Here is a 22,112-nt window from a genome sequence, read left to right on the forward strand (position 1 = left end):
CACTACTCTGCACTCACTACTCACTACTCTGCACTCACTACTCACTACTCTGCACTCACTACTGTGCACTCACTACTCTGCGCTCACTACTCACTACTCTGCACTCACTACTCACTACTCTGCACTCACTACTCTGCACTCACTACTCTGCACTCACTACTCTGCACTCACTACTCACTACTCTGCACTCACTACTCACTACTGTGCACTCACTACTCTGCACTCACTACTCTGCACTCACTACTCTGCACTCACTACTCTGCACTCACTACTCTGCACTCTGGAAACTCACTACTCACTACTGTGCACTCACTACTCTGCACTCACTACTCACTACTCTGCACTCACTACTCTGCACTCACTACTCTGCACTCACTACTCTGCACTCTGGAAACTCACTACTCACTACTCAGCACTCTGCACTCAGCTGGTGGTGTCTGTGTGTGCATGGCAGTGGTGGTGTGCGTGTGTGCATGGCAGTGGTGGTGTGCGTGTGTGCATGGCAGTGGTGGTGTCCGTATGTGCATGGCAGTGGTGGTGTCAGTGGTGGTGTCCGTGTGTGCATGGCAGTGGTGGTGTCCGTGTGTGCATGGCAGTGGTGGTGTGCGTGTGTGCATGGCAGTGGTGGTGTGCGTGTGTGCATGGCAGTGGTGGTGTCCGTGTGTGCATGGCAGTGGTGGTGTGCGTGTGTGCATGGCAGTGGTGGTGTCCGTGTGTGCATGGCAGTGGTGGTGTCAGTGGTGGTGTCCGTGTGTGCATGGCAGTGGTGGTGTCCGTGTGTGCATGGCAGTGGTGGTGTCCGTGTGTGCATGGCAGTTGTGGTGTGCGTGTGTGCATGGCAGTGGTGGTGTGCGTGTGTGCATGGCAGTGGTGGTGTACGTGTGCATGGAACCTACTTGCAATCAGACGTGTTGGTTGTCACCAGAATGCTTCGTTACTGCTGCCGGTAATGCTGCTGGATGCTAGGACGTGAAGAGCACACCACTCACTTGAGTCGGGTCCAGCAACTTTTTGAATATCCGACATCACTTCCTTCCAGAGGAGGATGCGAGGTCACAGCCACGACACACATAACCACTGCCCGGGTCTCCATACTATTAGGCAGTGAGTCAGTGTTCATCTTTCTTTTCCCGCTCGCCAGCAGTTAAGTCACCCATTCTTTCAGCTCAGTTTGATTCTGGTGGTTAAGTGACACCGCGGGAGCATTTCTTCATCGCTCCAGCGGTACTTAGTAATCGTCTCGGGCGGCATCAATGCTGTAGCGGCTGGGAGCCGACAGAGGGCGCACTAACAGCAACAGTCAGTGAGGTAATAAATAGCATGTGAATAAATGTGACATGCAGTAGACACGGCCCTGATAGGTAAGTGCCGGTGCTAAGCACCAGAAAGCACCGGCACAATTAGCAAAGCAACCCGCTTCTCCCTATGTACTGGCAACCTTAGGCCTGCTGCTTCAGCTGCGGGGGGCGCGCGCAGCCGTGAACGGCGGCTGCGCGCGAGCACTAGCACGCAATCTGAGAGGCAGGGACGGCACGCGACTGGGGCAAGCCGGTGTGTCCTGTTGAAAGAGGGTACCCCTCCTTAGGTGCTCGGTGACTTGTTGGGGGCCTGTTGACGACTGTGCACCTGCCCGTCCTTGTGCAAGACAGTCTGTCCAGTGCTCACCCTCATTTGGCGAACGTCACCATGGAGCGCAAAGACACGCCGAGACGAGGTAGGAAGGGGGGGGGGATCGGGTGTCTCTGTGTGTGCTTGCGCATGCGCTGCGGCGAGGGGGGGATGTTCTGTGTGTGTGTGTGAGAGTGTGTGTGGGTGAGTGTGTGTATGTGCGGCGAGGGGGGGGGGCTCTGTATGTGTGTGCATGCGTGTGAGTTTGCTTCCAAGGAGCCATGGGAGACAGGAAGCGCGCGCGACCTGATCCCAGTTCCAAGGTTGCGCGTGCACCTCGCTTGTCTGTCTCCCTTGACTCCTCGAAAGCCAGAATGATTACAATAGAGTCTCGGAACGACAGATTGCTTCGCAATCTGTTCGCAGTTCCGAGACCTAAAAAAGAAGAGAGTCCTTCCTTTATTAATAAACCCCTCACTCACCGACCTAGTTGGTGACATGCTTCATCATCGGGGTCTACCCTGATAGCCGAGTGCCACCAGGGTGTGCTGCGACACCTGGACTACAGTGGAGCTGGTATTTGTGTGTGTGAAGTGAAAAAAAGTGTTTAAAAATTGTCCTGGTATACTTGTGTAAAAAATGTATTCGCAAGGAACTGGACAATATTAAAATTAAATGTATGGATACAATAAGGTGTTATGACCGTGTGTATCACTTATGTGTGAGGTCTACATGTTTCAACCTGTAGGATGGAAGGTACCGGGTTTTCGTCAGGACCAGGAGGAAAATGCGTGGTCAGGACACACTAACGCCCTGCCGTTCCCTAGATTTCTGTACACTACTGACAACTTTGTCAAAGTGAAAAAAGAGCTCCAAAACAAAATAGTCGAGCTAAAAGCAAAAAGACCTGGTGGGAGAAAGAGGCAAAAAGTCACAAGTATGATTAGTACAAGCCTGTTACGAAGTGCCATGGTGCTGGTTCTCACGTGTCTGCTGCTAAACAGTGCATCCTATTCAGAGCTTAATGTGATCGGTACTGACTGACTATCACTAGAGCTGGCACACTCTATCAATGGTGTTGTGCTCGGTGATCACTAGGTCGTTAATCCAACATTCGAACATATTCAGCACATAGTAGTGCGTGGTTAGCCTGCTCACATTTTTATTAGCGTGAGGAAACAACGACGTGAAATATCTACGTTTTCAACTTTGACTCATACTGGCACACTCTAATAAATGTAGTGTGCCCAGTGGTCGAATGGTCATTAATTTTAAACAGTCGAAAGCACTCAGCACTTCCGTGTGCATGACTCGACTGCTCACAATTTAGATTGAAGTGAGTAAATAACGACACGAAATATTTGTCCCATCACACATACAATCACACTACGCATACACACATCCAACACACATACATAGGCCAAGACTTTTTGTTTTTCCTAAAATAATGCGCATAATCTACGTAATTATAGCGGTTTTCAGACGGCCCTCCTCAGTCACTTGTCTGTTGTGTCATTCACATTTTTCTTCTGAATACTACTGCATACAATATGGGGCAACCTGCTCTTTCACAAGGAGCATGTCCACACACAAAGTACTTCCCTCCAGTTCAAGGGACTGCTATGGCACTGGGCGCTTTTTCAGGCCCAAAAAATATTTTGAATATTTTGCTTGTAGCCATTTTTTTTATTGGCGATGTTCTATTGGTTGCCCCAGCAATAAAGATTACAAAAACCATGTAAAAACAAAACAAGCATTGACAAAGCCAAAAGGCTTACCACCAATTCAAAAGCTATTTGTTTTGTCAACATGTGCTTCACTGAGTATGGATTGTTGACGTGTTTGTAACACTGTTTCTGTGTTTATTTTTGTTTTGTGCTCTGTCACACACGGGTCTCCTGGTGAACTGACTAATTGAAACACCTGTTTTCTAAGAAAGAATAGTCATATCTTTAAGATTATTTTTTAGTTGTTATTCTATCATCATGTGGAGGAAAGTTGCAGAATTGGGGAGCGGGTACGAAAAATACCAGCTACTAAGGCAATCACATCAGAATTGTGGGACGCTCGCTGTCTCTGCTGGTTTCACATGGTGTGTTTACCATTGCTTCTGAATTGCTGGTGCCATCGACTCCCTCGCCTGGTCCACTTCATGCTGCACACAACAGAAGGAAAAGGCTTTGGTGTGTGGTACATTAGCACTTCTCACAAGTTCCCCTTCCATAAAGTGCACAAAATCTGCACTTTAAACACAGTTTAGTCTTTGTGTGTGTGAATACGTTCTACAATTGAGTCAAACATACATTTTAGGCACAACACGCTGCACAGTACAGAAGGAACAGGCTTTGGCGTGGGGCACATTAGCAGTTCTTCCACAGTCCATTACCAGTGTAATTTACTGCACACGACAAGTCCCACTTTGCAGCTAGCTGTTGTAGGTGTGCACCTACATGCCTCCCACTAAACTCCTTATCTACATGCTCCATTGCTAACTCAAAGGTAGTTTTTGAGACAGCAGTGATAACATCCCCAAACAAACGTTATGTTTTTTGTGCACACATAATTCAACAACAAACCACATAATTGTACTCATCAATACAATTACATAACACACCACATGCATTGTATCCACACCACATAATTCAACACCATATCACCAAATTCAACAGCACACTGCATAATTAAACTCCACTGCCTAACACTCCATAAAACAAAATACCATTCCACCTAGTTACACTCCATGACACATAATCCCACTCCACATAATCACAATACACTCAAGACAACATAACTACTATCCACATAATTCCACAGCACACCATGTCACACAATTCCACTACACAAATCCACTCCACACCACACCCCACAATGCCCCAACTAACAATTCCAAACCATCACACATAATTCCACTACACACCACATACATCCACTCCACTCTAAACATATAGGTAAAAGAGTCACAACGCCAATAATTCTAACACTCATTTTTTGTAGACACAGGGAGAGCTGACACTGAGACTCCAACCCAGTTCCCCCAGCTCCAAAGTCGGCATCTCTGTGTTACGCCACACTCTCTTCAAATATTGCTTGGCATAGGTGTCATTGTGTTTGTATGGGAGTGGCTGAGTTTCGCAATTCATTTTTTTATTGCTCGTTTCCCTGTAGTCGTCCTGAAAGTTGGAAGTGCCTTAGGCTGTAGCCGTTCATGAACAGAGTCATTCACGCTGACTCCATGTGTGACCTTGGGCTAAGTTAAATCCCAGGTTAGCCACCGCGCATTTTGGGAAGAATGTCAAAGGGTGACTCAAGTTGGGAGACTGCCAGTGCTTAATTTGAGGTGGTGGTTTCTGGTGCTTGGCACCTGCACTTCATCTGGAGCACCGGCACTTATGACAGTCTGCCACATGGTGGGCTGTTTGTCAGATTTAGGGTGAGCACAACAACAGTTGTTTACTAATTGAAAATATGTTTAAAATGACTATTACCTGCCGCCCATGCTAAACTTATTGCATTGGGGGCCTGGAATAGTCTGAATTGTCACACTTGTAAGAGTATGAAGGTTAGTAGCTGGGTTGGTACTGTCATTGGTAGCGCTCGCAGGGGTGGTGTAGGCTGCAGTAGCCTCCTGATAAGGGCCCTGGCACTTACTTTTTTACACATTAAGCACTGGAGAATGCAACACCCCAGAGGTGGTTTCATGCCATTGAAAGACTGTTGGCAAAATAAAGCAACGTCTGGAAAATACCACGGCTCATCAGCATGTAATTCGAAAGTTAACAGGTGCACATTCCAAGCTTTTCAATTCTTTAAAACAAACTGAAAAGTTGTGTGACAGACAAAGCTATCCACAGTATTTTTATTGGTAATTGTCTTATATTGGAATTATATAGCGCTTACTATCCCCACAAAGTGTCTTCGCACTTTATTATGTCTTTCTTACTCCCTAGGAACAGTGAACCCAAGGATTGCCTCATCTCCACCAATGCCTCCGTTTAGATGATTGTGAAAATGCCCCACACTCTCATTATTTCATATCGACACTTTGTGTAGCAGCCACTAATGCGAGCAGGCACCCAGGATAATGTGCTGCATTGCTAAACACTTATAAGGTCCCAAAGGCGAGCCGTTTTGGCTATGCCAATGATTGGTTTTCTTTTGCACTTAAATGCAGGCTTGTCAGAAGGCATTGTGAGGCCTAGGCCAAATCTTAACAAGGGCCCTTTGGGGCCCTTTAAAGGCTTTATCCTAGTTATTAAAATATGTATTTATTCCAAGGGAACAGAAAGGTGGAATCTAGTGCCATCTAGTGGTATGTCAATGTAAACTACATCTATTAATGAATACAAGAGGCTTGCTTAGAGTTACATTTCTGTAACAAAAATTATGCAGAAAGCTGTTGCTCCTGTAAAGTGCTAGGCCCTCTCTGGACATAATGCCTCTGTTGTGGCCCAGTTTAAGAAAAACATTGCGAATCTTAACAAGTGGTATCCAGGGATAGCAGCTGCTGCTACTTTCTCTCCTTTTAGTACCCCTGGTATTACAGTTGCTGCCCTTTGTGTCAGGGGTATCAGTGGCATGAATAGAAAGTAAACATAACTCTTAACAAACATGTTTACTTTCTGGGGTTTCTATGCCCTAGCTCCCATCAATAAAAGAAGCTGTTGAGCTAAAGGTGGGACAACTTGTTAGCCCCGCGTAATCATTGGTGGCCAAGAAGTGTGTGGTGCCATTCACTATGGTTTATCAACACCCATATTTGTGACTTTGCTGTGAGGCACCCCTCAATTCATCTAGAAGGGGGATAAAGGGGAGTACAGAGGCCAAATGTAGGCACATAAGCAGGGCCACTAGAACTATGCGAATGTGCGGCCACTGCGTTTTTTGCATGATTTGCCGCATTCGCCATATAATCCATCATCTGCTGCACAATCTGCAGATTTTAACAGGCCCGTTTTATTTCTAGCTCAAACGGTTCAAAAGTTACTAAAAATGCAGCGTGCTGCCGCACAGTGGGGTGTTAACCTGGTGCTAAAAAGGTGCAAACAATGCCCAGACAGTGGAAAAGGGACAAAATAAAGCAATAATTCTAAAGCAAAATGAGCCACATTAACTGCATGATTTGTCTTTTTTTGCCGCATAATTTACTCAAACCTGTTGCGTAATTTGCCCTTCCCCCGCTGTATAATTCCAGAGGCCCTTCTTAGCACGTGCGTTTCGCAGTAGCCTGTAATGTGATGCCATCCGCCTTCGCACCTTCAAAATTTGCCCATTCCATTAAGATTTTCGTTGAGCTGTTTCGAGAGTGCACCTCACAGTCATGTTGGCAGTATTTTGTAATCTCATGACCCCCATTCCACTATTTCTATCTCCCCCACCTTAACCTCCCCTCGCTCTCAGTTGTAGCTTTCTTGGAGTAGCAGTGCCCTCTAGTGGCCCAGTGGTGTTCCTACTTCAGTTCAACCACATATTAAAGAATAACAAGTAAACACCCAATGGCTTTGTTAAGTGCATAGTGGTACATATGCTGTAGGTTATGGGAGTGCACGTTTAATTGGGAAATACCCATTATGAATAAATAGTTGTGTTACTCTGCGATAAAGGGTGTTTGTCTTGCTTAGTACTACACAAAGTCTGCAAAGGAACTCTGAACCACACGAAGTTACAACTAATCTACTATACGATTACAAATATTACATCTACACCAACTTCTACCTTTCTTAGACTCTTGTTAGCTCCTTTTAATACATTTCCACCAGTTTATGTATCTTTTTAACTGCATTAATGATGGGAAACATTGCCTTACTCTATGTCAAGGATGCGTTCCATGGGGTTTTCCCACGCAATACCTATGGGTTTTGACACATTCCCAGATTTACAAGGTTCTGCAAACCTGGAAATGAGTCGAAACTGTGCAGCTCCCCAGAGGAGGCATAACGAGGAGAAATAACTTTATTTCTCTGCGTTTTTTCCTCTTTCTATGTGTGCTGCAGTAGCACTCGTCGAAAGAGTAAAACGCTGCCATTGATTGTTTCTGTGCAGGAAGGTATTCCTCTCTGGAGATAGGGAGGGACGGAAGTAGAGGCCAGGAGGAAATGAAAACAAAAAACATGCAATTACCTGTATCGCACGTCCTTGCTCCTAGGCATGGGCCTAGCCAACTCCCTTAACCAATCCTGGCACTGCTCTCATGCTGTGAGATCAGCGCCAGGATTGGATGGAGCTGACTCGCTGGATGCTCCTTCAGGCCCTGTAGGCATTTGCTTGGTCTCCACCCAGCTGTCCAAGACAGCTAGGTGGAGAGCTTCAAAGTGTGCATGTCACTTTGGCTGACGCAAGAAAGCAGGTCAAAGTGACATGCGCACTTTGGAGCATCCAGCCAGCCACTGCTCCTGTCCTCTGCTGCCAACATGCCCCCATGTCTCTGGGCAGGCTGCTGCAATGCGGTGAGTGCGCACATCGGAAAAATAAATGGCAATGCAATCTTTTCATTGCAATTTTATTTTTTCACAGTAGGCGGGGGGAGGGGGGCAATACTCCCCTGCCCAAGTGAAGAAACTGCTGCTACATTTGGGACAGGAAGTGAGGTCATGTTAAGTATGGTTCCTCCATATATAACATAAAATTGTAGTTGTAGATGATTAACATTGAATAATTAATATTTTTCGCATCTGACATCTATGGAACATCATAGACAACTTGAGCTTCATTCTTGTTATTAATTTGATGCCACTCAATTCCCTTAGCTGACATAAGGCCCATTATTCACTGTTATCTAACTATATTTCTATATGTTGATGATGTCAGACAATGAATGGACTCCAGGGTATAATATTTAGTCCCACCCTGTTTTTCTGTGAAAGTTTTCCCTCGCAACTTGAGACCTAGATATTTTGTCTGATGCCCGATGGAGCTACCTGGTTTAGCTAAAGGAGAGACGGGCCGTGGATTCCCTCCTTGGACGTCACCTACCCAGTCAGTCTTTAGCTAGACTTCCTTTCTTCTCTCCTGTCGTCTCTCCCCTCATCCTCCCTCTTCTCACCTCCTCTCCCCCCCTCCACTATTTTTTTCTCTCCTTTCTCTCAATGTATTGCTTATTTTTTGACGAAATGTGTAATTGTGATCATGTTCTGTTACATTGTGAAACCTAATGTAAAGTGCTCTGATACCTTCGGGTCTAGCCAGACCTATATAAAACTCTTTAAATAAATAAAAGAAATAAATATTTCACTTGGCAGATGATTTAAATATGTTTGCAGCTGTTACTGTCTTTCTAGATATTAATATGTGTTTCCAGCCTAAACATAGGGGTGCCCAGCAGTTAAAAAAAAAAACATTAAGTACAGCTTAAATGATATCGAAAGTGGGGAAATTCTCTGAAAAGGCTCTCTAAAAATAAACTTCTGTATTTTTGCTCACTAGATGAGATGGACCACACGCCTGCTTTGCGGCTGGAGTATTTGGGCTCAGGGATCCGAACACCCCCAGTGAGGAGGAACAGCAAACTGGCCACCCTGGGCCGGATCTTCAAGCCATGGAAGTGGCGGAAAAAGAAAAGTGAAAAACTCAAGCAGACCTCTGCAGGTAAAAGAGGTGCCCACAGCGCCACCATGCGACAAGCTGAGTAATTGCTATCTGTGCTCCTAAATTGTACCACAGTAGAATCTGAAGAGAGTTGGACAGGATCAGTGGCATCACAGCACCAACATATAGGGGTAAGAAGTGCGGGAGTGCACCAGAATTATATGGCAGACTAAACAAAAATAATATAGGAAAAAGTTGCATTACTAGACCAAGAATATGTGGGTAGGAGTTGTGCTTTGGCCAAATAATTTTAGTGAAAGGATTTAAATATATGTGAGACTTCGGGCTGTGAAGATTGTATTGGGTTTGGATAGGGAGCATTTTAATGTTTATATAGTTGAAACAGTATAATCTATAAGTTGTCGTGGCTGAAGGATACAACCATGCATTGTTGTTGTAAGTTACTAGAATTGCCTGTTTTTTTTTTCTTGTTTTTTATGAACTGGAAATGTGTGTAATATTTCTATAAAAATACATTTCTTTGAAATAAAGTATTTTTTGAATCTGGCCAAATAATTAGAGTTGCAGTGGCTTCACTGGACCAGAACTAAAGAAGCAGTGATGGTTAATTGGACTAAGATTTTAGGAGTAGCAGCCATCAATGGACCAAAATTATAGGAGCAGCAGTAGTGTTTTGACCAACATTCGTAGGGTTGAGAGTAGCATTACTGACCATTGTCATAGGGGTAGCGCACTAGCATCACTGGGCCAAGTTATGCGGGTAACAGTTGCGCCACAGCGCCAGAATCTAGGGTATGCAAAATAATGTCATTTTTTCTAGCAAAATTTCACAAAATGACACTTTCAGGGCGAAATGTTGTTCGATGGTAAATTGTGTCACTTTTTTTTACCTGAGCATGCAACTCGTGCAAAAAAAATGTGTCTCAACAAGGCATTTTTTCTGTAAAGCAGTCTTCTGCTGATGACTCGCAAAAACGTTTATGTGAGGTGCACTTAAAATTGTCCTAGGCTGAAAAATAACAGAGGCTTAATACGTGACATCACATGTCTTTTGAAATAGCGGTAATCCCAGAGAATGAATGACGTGATTCTGATGACGAGTCAGTGCTTCTTCTAAAAGCATTCTTTTGGAACACTCGGGGACTGTTCTGTCTATAAGAGTTTACTATTAACTGGCTCATGATTGTTGTTAATGAAAAATTAAACAGCTAAATCATATTTTCTGTATTAAAATCAGTCGCCTTTACTGCTTAAATCATAGGTGTTGTAAATCAGTGTGCAGGGCTACAAGGCACAATTAAGAGTACCATTTGAAAAGCCAAGCCATGTGGAGCCCCTGGAAGGGATGATGGCTCATTCGTTTGGCAGTGAGTTTGGTAACCATGTAAAATAAGCCTTTTATGCTAGTAAAAAAGTGCCCATTTAACATATACCAGCCATTATGCTGTTCTGGGTTACTGCTTTTTCTCTCAGTAGAGAGGCCAGACACAGATTGGGCATAGCGAAAGCAATGCTCTCAGAAACATGCATCTTTGGTGGCCAGCACGAGTGGCTTGCACTCCTCAACAATTTTAACCTGAAACAATTTTGCAGGTGTGAATAGCCCCCAAATTGTAGACATGCCCAGAAGTGATTGGGGAGGCATTTAGAGTTTGGCAGAGCAGGAGAGGGGAGAACTGACATACTTTGGAGATGCTCCTGCCCACCAAACGTTGGTTCCCTGCTCCAGTTTTGAGGTGGGGGACATGGATGTCATTAAGCCGTCGCTAGGGGTCCCTTCCAGCCATAGCACTGCCTTTGCAACCCCTAGCTTCAGAAGTCTCAATATCAGTTTCAAGAACAGTGGGGCGGCTTTGCATTTAGTATTTTCTGCCTGTTTTTCATTATATTAAAAGTAAATAATATTCTATGATTCACTATTAGTGCAATAAAAACTGAAGCACCCTTAGGACCTTTGGTGGTAAGTAAAACTGGTTTTTAATGTATGTTGTATGCATGCTTGCAGGCAGGAGTGTGTTTAAGTGGGAGAGCATGTGTATGTGTGAGAAAGTGTGTCTGTATGTGTAAGCACGTGTGTGACCGACCAGCCTGGGTCTGGTGGCTCAGTGGACTAATGCATCTAATGCAGGGTTCTGTGAGCGACCTCATGGTCACAGGTTAACCTTCCAGCAGGTCCATTCAGCCTTTCATCCATCTGAGGTCGATAAAATCAGTATCATTGAGTTGGGTAACATTAAACGTCTGTTATTCAGCGCCAAGATGCCTGCGGGTGAACGTGTGCTTTACAAATACACATGTATTGCTATGTGTGAGTTCAAGTGATTGAGAATCAAGTGACAGATAGCGAGTGAGATTGTGTGTGATTGAGGCCCAGGTTTTCTATTCTTTGACTCAAGGCAACAGTGTGCTGCCTTGCGTCAAAAGGAGAGAGAAATAATGTGCCGAATCTAATTAGATATGGCACATTTTTTCTTTTTCCACATGCTGGCACACTTTTTGCAGCCATGCGCCACGCACACGCACTTGAGCCACAGTGCAAGGGTGTGTGCATTCTCTGAAGCATAGGTTTTGTACTTGAAGGGGTCCTTTCAAGTACAAAAACTATGATTTAAGACTTTTCCCACTTTTAGAATGTTTATATATATATACAAATATATATTATATATATATATATATATATATATATATATATATATATATATATATATATATATATATATATATATATATATATATATATATATATATATATATGTATGTTATAGCGTTCAGCTGCTTCCAAGGAAGCCTCACGTCTCTAGCACCAGAATACCAGAGAAACTCAACCCCTCAAGTTATGAAACTAGAGCCGAGCTGCAAAAAGGAAAGTCTTTAGCTGTTTCCGAAACACCTTCGACTGACCCAGGATCACCTCACCTTCAGGAAGCACCTCAAGACCTGGCTATTCGAGCAATGACAGCACGCCTCCCTTTAGCGCCTTGAGACCCTCACGGGTGAGTAGCGCGCTCTATAAATGTACTGATTGATTGATTGATTGATTCAGAGGGAACTGTGTGGACCGCAGTAGGAAGGGAGTTCCAGAGCTTAGAAGCCAAGTGAAAAAAAATCCTCCTCCCCTTCTCGCCCAGCCCACTCTTGGGGCTTGTAATAGCATCAGAGCATTGGAACGCAAGGCTCTGCTCTGAGAGTACGCTATCAGTCTTCTCCTCAGATGCATCGGGCCGTTCAAGTGAAAGGCTCTGTAAGCTTACATTAGTGCTTTAAATCTGATGCGACAGCTGATGGACAGCCAGTACAATTGGCGAAGGGAGGTGGAAACTGATAGGCGCGCCGGCGCCTTCAGAACGAGATGTGCTGCAGAATCTTGAAGGATCTGCAGGCGATGCAGCAGGTACAAAGGCAAGCCCAGGTACAGGCAGTTCGCATAATCCAGTTTGGATGTCACCAAGGAGTGAACTATGGGCTTTTGATTCATTTCCGGGACTAGATGAAGCATTTTCAATGAGAGATGTCGGAGCAAAAAAGCAACCGGCCGAGACAGGCTCGCTGTGGTTCAAAGGGCAGATTAGAATCGAATTTGAAGCCAAGGTTTCTTACACCTGAAGAGGGTGGAGGAGGGGGTCCCAGTTCCGATTGGTGTGAACCTTTGGAGCAAATTACTGTCTACCACTGTTTGTATTTAGAGAATTGTCTCAAAAAGTGTTGGCATGGCAATGTCCATGCACCACCTATGGAACTCCCTCTTGATTCAACAATACGGTAAGCAGTGCATAGAGCAACCTTGTGTTATTTTGGGATAACAACCAACGCAAATCCTCAATTGTTGTGATGTTAGGGGCATGTGGCGTGCCTTCCTGGATAATATCTGGGTCTGGGGTCATTTGATGTCTCTTACTGTGATGTCATTAAGGTCAAAGGGTATGTGATGTCACCTTCGCTACCCCTGGCATTTTGGTAAACTGACCGGTTCCCATCAGCAAAGCCTCAGCGGCTGAAAACTTTCACCTGACAGTTCTGCCACTAATATACCACCAGGTGGCAGCTAAGGTCTCCCCTGTGTTTTTTTCCCTTCGAGCTCTGGCTTGCAAGGCATGGTGCACCTGGGAAGAAAAATGTTCAAATATACCTGACGCGCATGCAGAGAACTCTCTCTGTGTGAAGGACATTTGTCATTAGCTATACAGCACCAACCCCCATACCTAGCACCCCCCACACACAACCCCCTCAATGGGTTTTTTGCAGCAATGAAAAAGAGAATGCTGTTTGGGTCACTTCCTGTACTTGGAACAAAACTGTTCCTTTCTTATCCTGTTTTTTTTGTTTTATTTTTATCTATTGTCACTGTGCCATTATGTTTTCTTTTTCCAGCCCAAGGTCACTCTTGTATGAAGGTCCCTGCTCCCACGTCCCCCTGCCTTCTTACTAACCCTGGGTGGAGTTTGCAGAGTTACACTTCGCATAGCTACTTGGAGTGCAAAAAAAACACAGTTGCACTACGAGGAGCTCCGCAAGCAGCGGAGTTCCACAGAAGAATGCTGTTTGCGGTGATGCACAGTAAGGATGCTTGTCCGCACTGTGCAATTATTTCGAATGGCACCTTGCACAGGGCAAGCAGTCCCTTCTTTCTCTTTTCTGCCATTCGAGTAGATTTTTACTCGAGCAGCAGCTTTCTCAACGCGAACAAGCAGTTTCTCATTGTGAGCATACACGATCACTCGCAATGAGAAACCTGACCACCTCGTGTTGAGAAATCTCGCAGGGATGTTTATTTTCCATGCTTGCTTGCCAACTTGATATTGGCGATCACGAACGAGGAAAAACCTCCCTGGAAGGTTGATTTTCCTCGCTCGCGCTCGCCAACTTGACACTGGTGAGCACGAGCGAGAAAAAAACTCTGCTTCGCTGCGTGAAGCGGAGTTTTTTGTAATTCTGCAAGCTCCGCGTAGCACGGAGTGCGGGAAACTCCGCAAACCCCACAAGCGGAGCGGAGTTCACCGCCCAGGCCTATTTCTTACCCCTGCCCTATCAGTGTGGCTTTCCTACAGGTTCCTTTCCCCAAGAGTCGATGGTTATTGGCTGCTGGACCCTTGAGAGCCCCGGTCCTGCATCCCTCGATCCCCAGGGTCTGTGGCAGAAGAATAAATAGCATTGCTGTTTGCAGCTCAGCACCGGGTATCTTTTCCGTCTGTGATGGGTAAATGATAGCTGAGCTGTCTGTGGAAGCCAGGATTGAGGGCCAGATGTAGGAAGGCAAATACCTGTCGGTAACGGCCGATTTTGGCCGTTACCGACCGGTATTTGGAGTTTGGGATGTAGGGGCATGTCAAGATACAGATTCGGTAATTTTACCGAATCGGTAATTTTACCGATTCGGTAAAATACCGATTCGGTAAAATTACCGAATCTGTAGCTTGACATGTAGGTAGCACTGTAATCAGTGCTACAGGGGTTTAAGAATTTGTTATTTACCACCAACTAGAAGTTGGTGGTAAATAATAAAAAACCTTTAAAAAACATTTTTTTTGCTTTTAAAACAGTGCCATGTTGCAGACATACATGCCCTAAGGGCATGTATGTCTGCAACATGTGCACCCATGCACAATTGAGGTGTGCAACAGGGTGTCAAAGTTTCACCTTGCCACCCTTCTATGTTTCCCCCAATTACCGAATCGATATTTACCGATTCGGTAATTGACATTCATTCCTATGGGTCTCCAGGCCCATAGGAATGAATGGCAATTACTGGATCGGTAAATATCGATTCGGTAATTACCAAATCATACCGATTCGGTAATTAAATCGGTAAAATTACCTACATCCCGATTGACAGTTCTTAAATACCGAATCAGTATGATTCATCGGTAATCTGGGATTACCTACATCGGGTCCTAGGTCTGTTGAAAATGACAAGTGAGCGGACAGATAGACAAGTCTGAGACAGCTTCACTGCCGGCACGGGTTGAGGGGCTTGTGCAAGAGATCGATCGCTCTGCTGTCTCTGCAAGTCAGTAATTGGCCCATTGCTGATGTCTTCATCCTGGTGAAAGTCTAGTCCCTGGTGCAGTGCTGGTGCGTTCCCAGAGGTCTCTGCGGGAGTGCAGCAAGTCTTTCTGCTCTATTTATTAATCATAAACGACATAACGAGCTGGCCCGTGACCCCAGGAAGGAGCTAGGCCGCGTGATGTATATGAGAGACATTGCCTCCCCAGGTCAGGTACCTCTGATGTCACAACTCTATTGAAGAGTGGGTGGGAACAATCCTCCATACACACATCCTGCTGAGTGCTTCAAGTAGCCTGACTATGACATGAAGCCTCTCGGGTAATCGGCGTTGATGTACGCACAGCGCCCCCTGCGGCCAGCGTTAGTCTCTCTGCACTGCACTACCGGCACTGGGTGAAGGAAGGTGCAGTTATGTCCAATCAATACAGCTGAGAGGCGTTGTTCAAGGCATTGTCTCTGCGTTGTATTTGGCGTACCTTAAGTACGTACTTTGGACCTATTGCCTGCCGGCTTAATACATGAATCGATGTAGCTGTGAATGTAGTGATACACAGGGAGCCACTGACATTAAATGCCATTATTTACAATCAACGTATTCATTTATTTATTAGATGTCATTATTATACCGGGAATACATGCATGTATTTATAATATGTTTCTATGTCATTAGTTGAAATCAATGCATGCATATATTTGATATATGTCATTATTCACCATCATTACATGCATTTATTATATGTTTGTATTCGTCATTAACGCATGTGCATTTATGTGATATATGCCAATATTTACAATCAGTGCATGCCTTTATTTATTAGATGTCATTATTTACCATCAATGCCTTGCATTTATGTGTTATATACCATTATTTACCATCAACACATGCTTTTATTTCTTTTATGTCATTATTTACAATCAATGCAGGCCTTTATTTCGTAAATACCATTATTGACCATCAATACATGCATTTATTTCTTATATGTCATTATTGACCATCAATGCATGCATTTAATTCTTATATGTCATTATTGACCATCAATGCATGCATTTAATTCTTATATGTCATTATTGACCATCAATGCATGCATTTAATTCTTATATGTCATTATTGACCATCAATGCATGCATTTAATTCTTATATGTCATTACTGACCATCAATGCATGCATTTATTTCTTATATGTCATCACCAACCAGTGGTGTCACCGCGCCGTTGAGCATGTTGTGGTATAAATTAAAAATAAATAACACAGCACTGCTTTCATGCAGAGCGCGCTCTTAGCTCCATCACCCCTAGGCAATCATGACTGGGGGTAAAATGTCACCCTCAAATATTATACCCAAAAGCCATCGTAAAGCGCCATGAACTGCAGGTTTTGAAGCATTCTTATTAGCACGTATTGCTGCATTCTGCAGCACTTATGAGTCAGGGTGCCGAGAGCGGCATTCCTACCCCTGCCTAGCGCTTTAGGTGGATAGCACGCTACTCTGGAACACAAGGGGGCATATTTACAAGCCCCTAATGCCACTGGATCATCACTTTTTCTGACGCTCCGATGATGTTGCACCATTCCCCATATTCACAAAGTGGCGCTTTGCCACTTAACATGGCTTAACTCCGCCTTGTAAATATGCCCCTTTCTGCAGCAGTCCGCTGCTGCAAAGTAGCGGGTATTGGGTGTTGCTGTGGGCGCTCCACTGCAACACCCAGTGCTTTCTGATGTTGCCCCAGATTTACAAGGATGGGGCAGCGTCAAAAACTAAGGCCAGGTAATACCTGGTCTTAGAATGGCGATACAAGGAGAAATTACGAGGAGAAATTATTAATTTCTCCTTGTTTTTTGCTCCTTCTATATGTGCTGCATTCTGTAGCACACATAGAAAGAGAAAATCACCATTATTTATTTTTTATGTAAACAATAGCTCCTGCAACGCAGGCACCCTTGCAACATGGCGGTAGGTCGCCTGCGCTGGCCCTAGGCAGTTTTTTTAGCTCCAGCACTGGGGGAAACGCTGGGGCGCACCGTATTTTGATAAATACAGTGCATCCCTGCAGTTGAAAATGTCAAAGCCAGCGTTGCCAAATTTGGGGTAACACTGCGGTCCAGCATTTTCATATAAATATCCCCCAAGGTTTGCGATTAGTTTGGGGGTTACTCTTTGACCGGAGCAAGAGCCAAATAAATATTTATACCGGTGATCTCTCACTAATGGTGCAAGGTGTACAGGGCAGTCCAAAGCGCCTTGACGCATTTTCAAGGAAATGAAGCGTCCTATTAACACGATTGGAAAACAATGCAATTATACAAAAACAATGAAACCCTGCATCAGGCCTCTCTCTCTCCTGTCCACCTGGGGGCGGGGGCATTATTGCTATATCCTCACACAAAGGACGGGTGCCTGTAGGGGACTTTTTGCGTCACATATTCTGTGCTCAGTCACTGACCCTGCCCTTGCTCTTTCTCCTAGTGTTAGAAAAGAAGATGAACACCAGACAAAACCGGGACGAGCTCATCAAGAAGGGGCTGCTGGAGATGATGGAACACGGCAAGTATTGGCTCTGGGGTGGAGAGAACTGGGGAACATCCCCTGGTTGTGTTCTTTCATGTTTCATTCAAGAATTATCCACGTGTATATTCAGATACTGTAAACATTACTGCTTCACATTATTGTGTTACACATTTTTGGCTTTTATACTGAAAAGACAGCGCCTAGTCGCTCTATTTGGTCTTTAGCGCTATGTAATAATACATTTAACATGTTGGATTAAACATAGTGGCAGAGTTTTTCGGGCCGGCAGATATCAATGTTCTGTGAAACATTTCCCCATATTAGGGGCAGATTTATCAACATCTTGCGAAGGTGCAAAGTAACAAGAAGTGATGCAAACCAGGGCAAAGATTGCTAAACGAATGACTTTCCACTGCTGGACATTATTTGCGCTGTAAAAGTAGACAGTGAAAGAAAGCTAAAAACATTTAGCGCTGCGTTGCATCAATAGGCGTCCCGTGGGAGGTACATGGGGCCTTATTTATGAAGGTCTTGCGCCACTTTTGCGTCACTTTTAAAATGGGAAAAAGTGACGCACCGGTGGCGCAAGGCCTTCATAAATAAGGCCCATGGGAGTTTCCATGCCCCCCCCATTCACCCCTCTCCTCCATGGTTCATGATGCAAATCCCTATCTATCAACAATCGAAGCCAGGGATTTGCACCAAAAAGTAACCCCTCTTTGAAGCAGGCATTAGGTTGTGCATTTTTTTTTTACTTCTTATAACTTTTCAAATGCTGCATGTGTGCTGTAAACATCCATGGTGGGAAAAGTGTACACGGGGAAAAATGTGGTCATTAACATACGTTTACAAACAAATTTACCTTTTTTAGCGCCTGCCAAGAGTCCAGAAACGGATCTTAATGAGCGTAAATGATTTTATGAGTGCGTAGATCCTGCAGGTGTAAATGCTGCTCACAGGGGGGTTTGCCTTGGATGTTTGGGAAGGCCAAAACATAGGCAATTGTAGGCATTCCCAAACTCCGTTTCCACCCCCCCCCTGCACCTTGGAAAATGTCATTGCTTACTCCACCTAAGAGCTGGAGTAACTTCCCTTCAAGGTCAGGAAATTGACCATTTGGAGGTGGTGTTGTTGAAGGGCTTTCTCCATGGGGAGAATGTTTACCCAGGCAGGGATTTAAAAAAGCTGTGTTTGCCAATGAGGTTCCATTCACCCTGTGTGGAAGTCTCCCCTATGGAGAATCCCATGAAGAACATGAGTTTGTGGGAAGAGTCAACTGCCATGCCTGGGTGCGGCCTTCCAGATGCATCATCATGTTCACTGCTTTATTTCTTCTTGTCTAAGGCTGCCATTTTCAAGTCCAAATACAAAACTATACAACAAAGGAATTACAATGGAACCAACTATCTCATGGATGAATTTGGCCCAGAGAGAACACCCTAGAGGCCATATTCTTGAATTAATTCCAGCCAGGTCATTTTGTAGAAAGAGAACCCATCTGGAGCATAGACAAACAGCCCTTCATTAGGTTTATTTTTTACCCCATTATTGGATCTTTATTATTCAGAAAGTCAAGCCTGTCTCCAGAAGCAGGGATATAGCTTGGTTCTTATATCGTTGACCCCTTGTTCCCAGAGTCCTAATTTAAACATGATCCAGTAAAGGCACTGTCCACTATGTTTGCTTTGTATCAGTACCTGGCTGTGGTTGTTTGTAAAAATACCGTACACATAATACTCGCTGACATAAATATAATGTCCTAAATACAATTTGCAAACTATATCAACCAATTGGGATTAAATTCGCTAATGTAAACCTTAAAGGGGGTGATAGTTTTCTAGACAATATTAGAGGAACAATATCTGTGCACGATGATATTTTGCAAGAGGTATTATGGTACCATACCACCAGCAGTAGGCACCTGTTGTAATAATACACAACAGCGGATATAAACTTGGAACATAGGTTTCTTAGGAGCACTCTGGAGAGACTAGGTCCTCCCTAAACAGCCGCAATCCAGCTGACCTCGGTAGAATACTGCCCCCCTAGAGAACATTACAACATAACACAAGTTCCACATCCTCGTCGCCAAAAATGTTGTAACAAAATACGGAGGCAGACATAAACCTGGATCATATGTTTATTAGGAGCAGCCTGGAGAGACCAGATCCTCCATAGCAAGCCATAATCCAACTGACCTCAGTAGATTACTGCCCCCCAGAGAACATTAGAACACAACATAAGTTCCACATTCCACCCACCTGCAGATAATAGATTCTGCAGTACCCAAGCTTCCAGTACCACATTACTACAGCAGCCTATACTTCTTCTTCCAGAAGTAGACAGAGCACTCCTCACACCACTACTGATCGGAGTAGAAAGGCCATAACTTATACCACCTACAGATACAAAAAGATTTAAAACATAAGAATTCCGGGGGGATATTTTGGCCTCCAACAAGGACATCACCAAGTGATTTGGGGCCAGATGTAGGTCACCAATTACCGGTCGGTAACGGCCGATTTCGGCCGTTACCAACCGGTAATTGGTTTTTGAGATGTAGGGGGCCCGAATTTTACCAAATCTGTAAATTTACCGTTTCGGTAAATTTACAGATTCTGTAAAATACCGACTCGGTATATTTAGCGAATCGGTAATTCGAGTGTCACAGGCCCTTAGGAATTCTTATTTTACCACCCAATCCTATTGGGTGGTAAAATACCGAATTCCAGTGTACATGCACATCTGTGCATGTACACCTATGCCATGTGACACACAGACATGCCCTTAGGGCATGTATGTGTGCCACATGGCACACAAGCCTGCAATTGGGGTGCTACAGGGTGTCAAAGTGACACCCCGTACCCCCTGCCAGGATTCGGTATTTACCGAATCGGTAAATACCGAATCGGTATTTCCCATTGATTCCTATGGGCTTCAAGGCCCATAGGAATCAATAGGAAATACCGATTCAGTATTTACCAATTCGGTAAATACCGAATCTTACAGATTCGGTAATTCTAAAATAAGAATTACCTACATCTGCCCCCTTCCTATTTACCTACTCTTAAATACCGAATCGTTATGATTCGGTATTTAAGAGTAGGTAAATCGGAATTACCTACACCGGGCCCCAGATCTCTTGCATCACTGTTTTAAATAAAGCCTGGCCCCCTGATTATTAAACACACACATACACACAAACCCGTCTGCAGTCACAGTTTATGCAAGAATTTGCTCTCCAAATAAATTCATGATACTTCCTTATCCTCGCCTGCTCCTTGCATGGCCTTCGCTCCCGAGTGGCAAACAACATCTTGCATTAAACAGCGTGTGCCCCTTCCGTGGGTGTTCCAGCAAGAAGCCAAGAGGATGTTTTATTCTTTTACTGTATCTTTTCTGTGTCAGTTCTGGAACTCTTAGAAGAAAGTATATGTTAGACCTGACATCCTTGGTGTAGTTTCCCCTTAGTGTTTGCTTCCTGACCTCCTGTTTTGCTGAATTCATTTTGCTGGCTTTATTATTCTGGGCACTTTACCACTGTTAACCAGTGCTTCAAGTGCATATGCTCTGTACTCTAAACAAGGTAACATTGGCTTATCCACAATTGGAATATATGATTTACTTCTAAGTCCCTTGTAAAATGCATTATATGTGCCCAGCGGCTGTAAATTAAGGGCTACTAGTGGGCTGCAGCAATGCTTTTGCCACCCTCTCAGTAGAGCTTTAAACATGGCTGAGACCTGCCATTGCAAATCCTGTGTGTGCTCTGTTTTAAACTGCCATTTCAACCTGATAAGTTAACCTACTTGCCAGGCCCAAACCTTACTTTTTATTACATGTAAATCACCCCCACCTTGGGGCCTAGGAAGCCCCAAGGGCAGTGGTTCCCAAACTTTTTCAACCTGTGGCTCCCTTGACCTATTAGCCATCGGCCGCGGCTCCCCACAATGTTACTTTTTTTTTTGCAGGTTGGGGATGTAAGCCCGTCCTCAGGAGTAATTCCATTTTTCTCCCTGAAAATATTTGGGATGGCTCTGAGCTGTACCATGATGGTGCCATGAGTGACCAAAATAGCATTTTATTCAATACTTAAAAGCCTTATAAACTTTCAAAAACAAAGAGTTGCTTTAACAACGTTAAACTTTTTTTTTCCTTCTGTGTTTGAGCATTTCTTTTATGCTCCTTCCGTATATCTTCCATCCCTAATTCTTTCTTCCTTTTTGTTTTAATCCTTCTCTTCCTTCCATAACTCCACTTCTGCCTTACGGTCCTTTTTCTGCCCTTCTTTCACTTCCCTTCCTTACTTTCTTCCTCATTTTCATTATTTACACGTTTTTAAAATAATATTATGCAATTGTTTATGAGTTTCACAGTTATGCATACTTGCACTTATTGAAAAACAGTCCTGTGTGGCCAGTTCCACGGTTTGTGAATAGCACACTGCTG

At 44.3% G+C, this 22,112-nt stretch overlaps 1 protein-coding gene across 1 annotated transcript in view; it reads left to right on the forward strand.

The window, feature by feature from the left end:
* The window catches only part of PHACTR3 (phosphatase and actin regulator 3), a 620,674-nt gene that overhangs the window by 335,572 nt on the left and 262,990 nt on the right, over window positions 1–22,112 (forward strand). The window contains exons 2-3 of the mRNA XM_086932651.1: window positions 9,028–9,189; window positions 17,622–17,699. Of these exons, the coding sequence (XP_086788777.1) occupies window positions 9,028–9,189; window positions 17,622–17,699 (240 nt within the window). The remainder of the gene's footprint in view (window positions 1–9,027; window positions 9,190–17,621; window positions 17,700–22,112) is intronic.

This window comes from Lissotriton vulgaris, chromosome 7 (genome assembly GCF_964263255.1).
Source record: "Lissotriton vulgaris chromosome 7, aLisVul1.2, whole genome shotgun sequence".
NCBI classification, from domain to species: Eukaryota; Metazoa; Chordata; class Amphibia; order Caudata; family Salamandridae; genus Lissotriton; species Lissotriton vulgaris.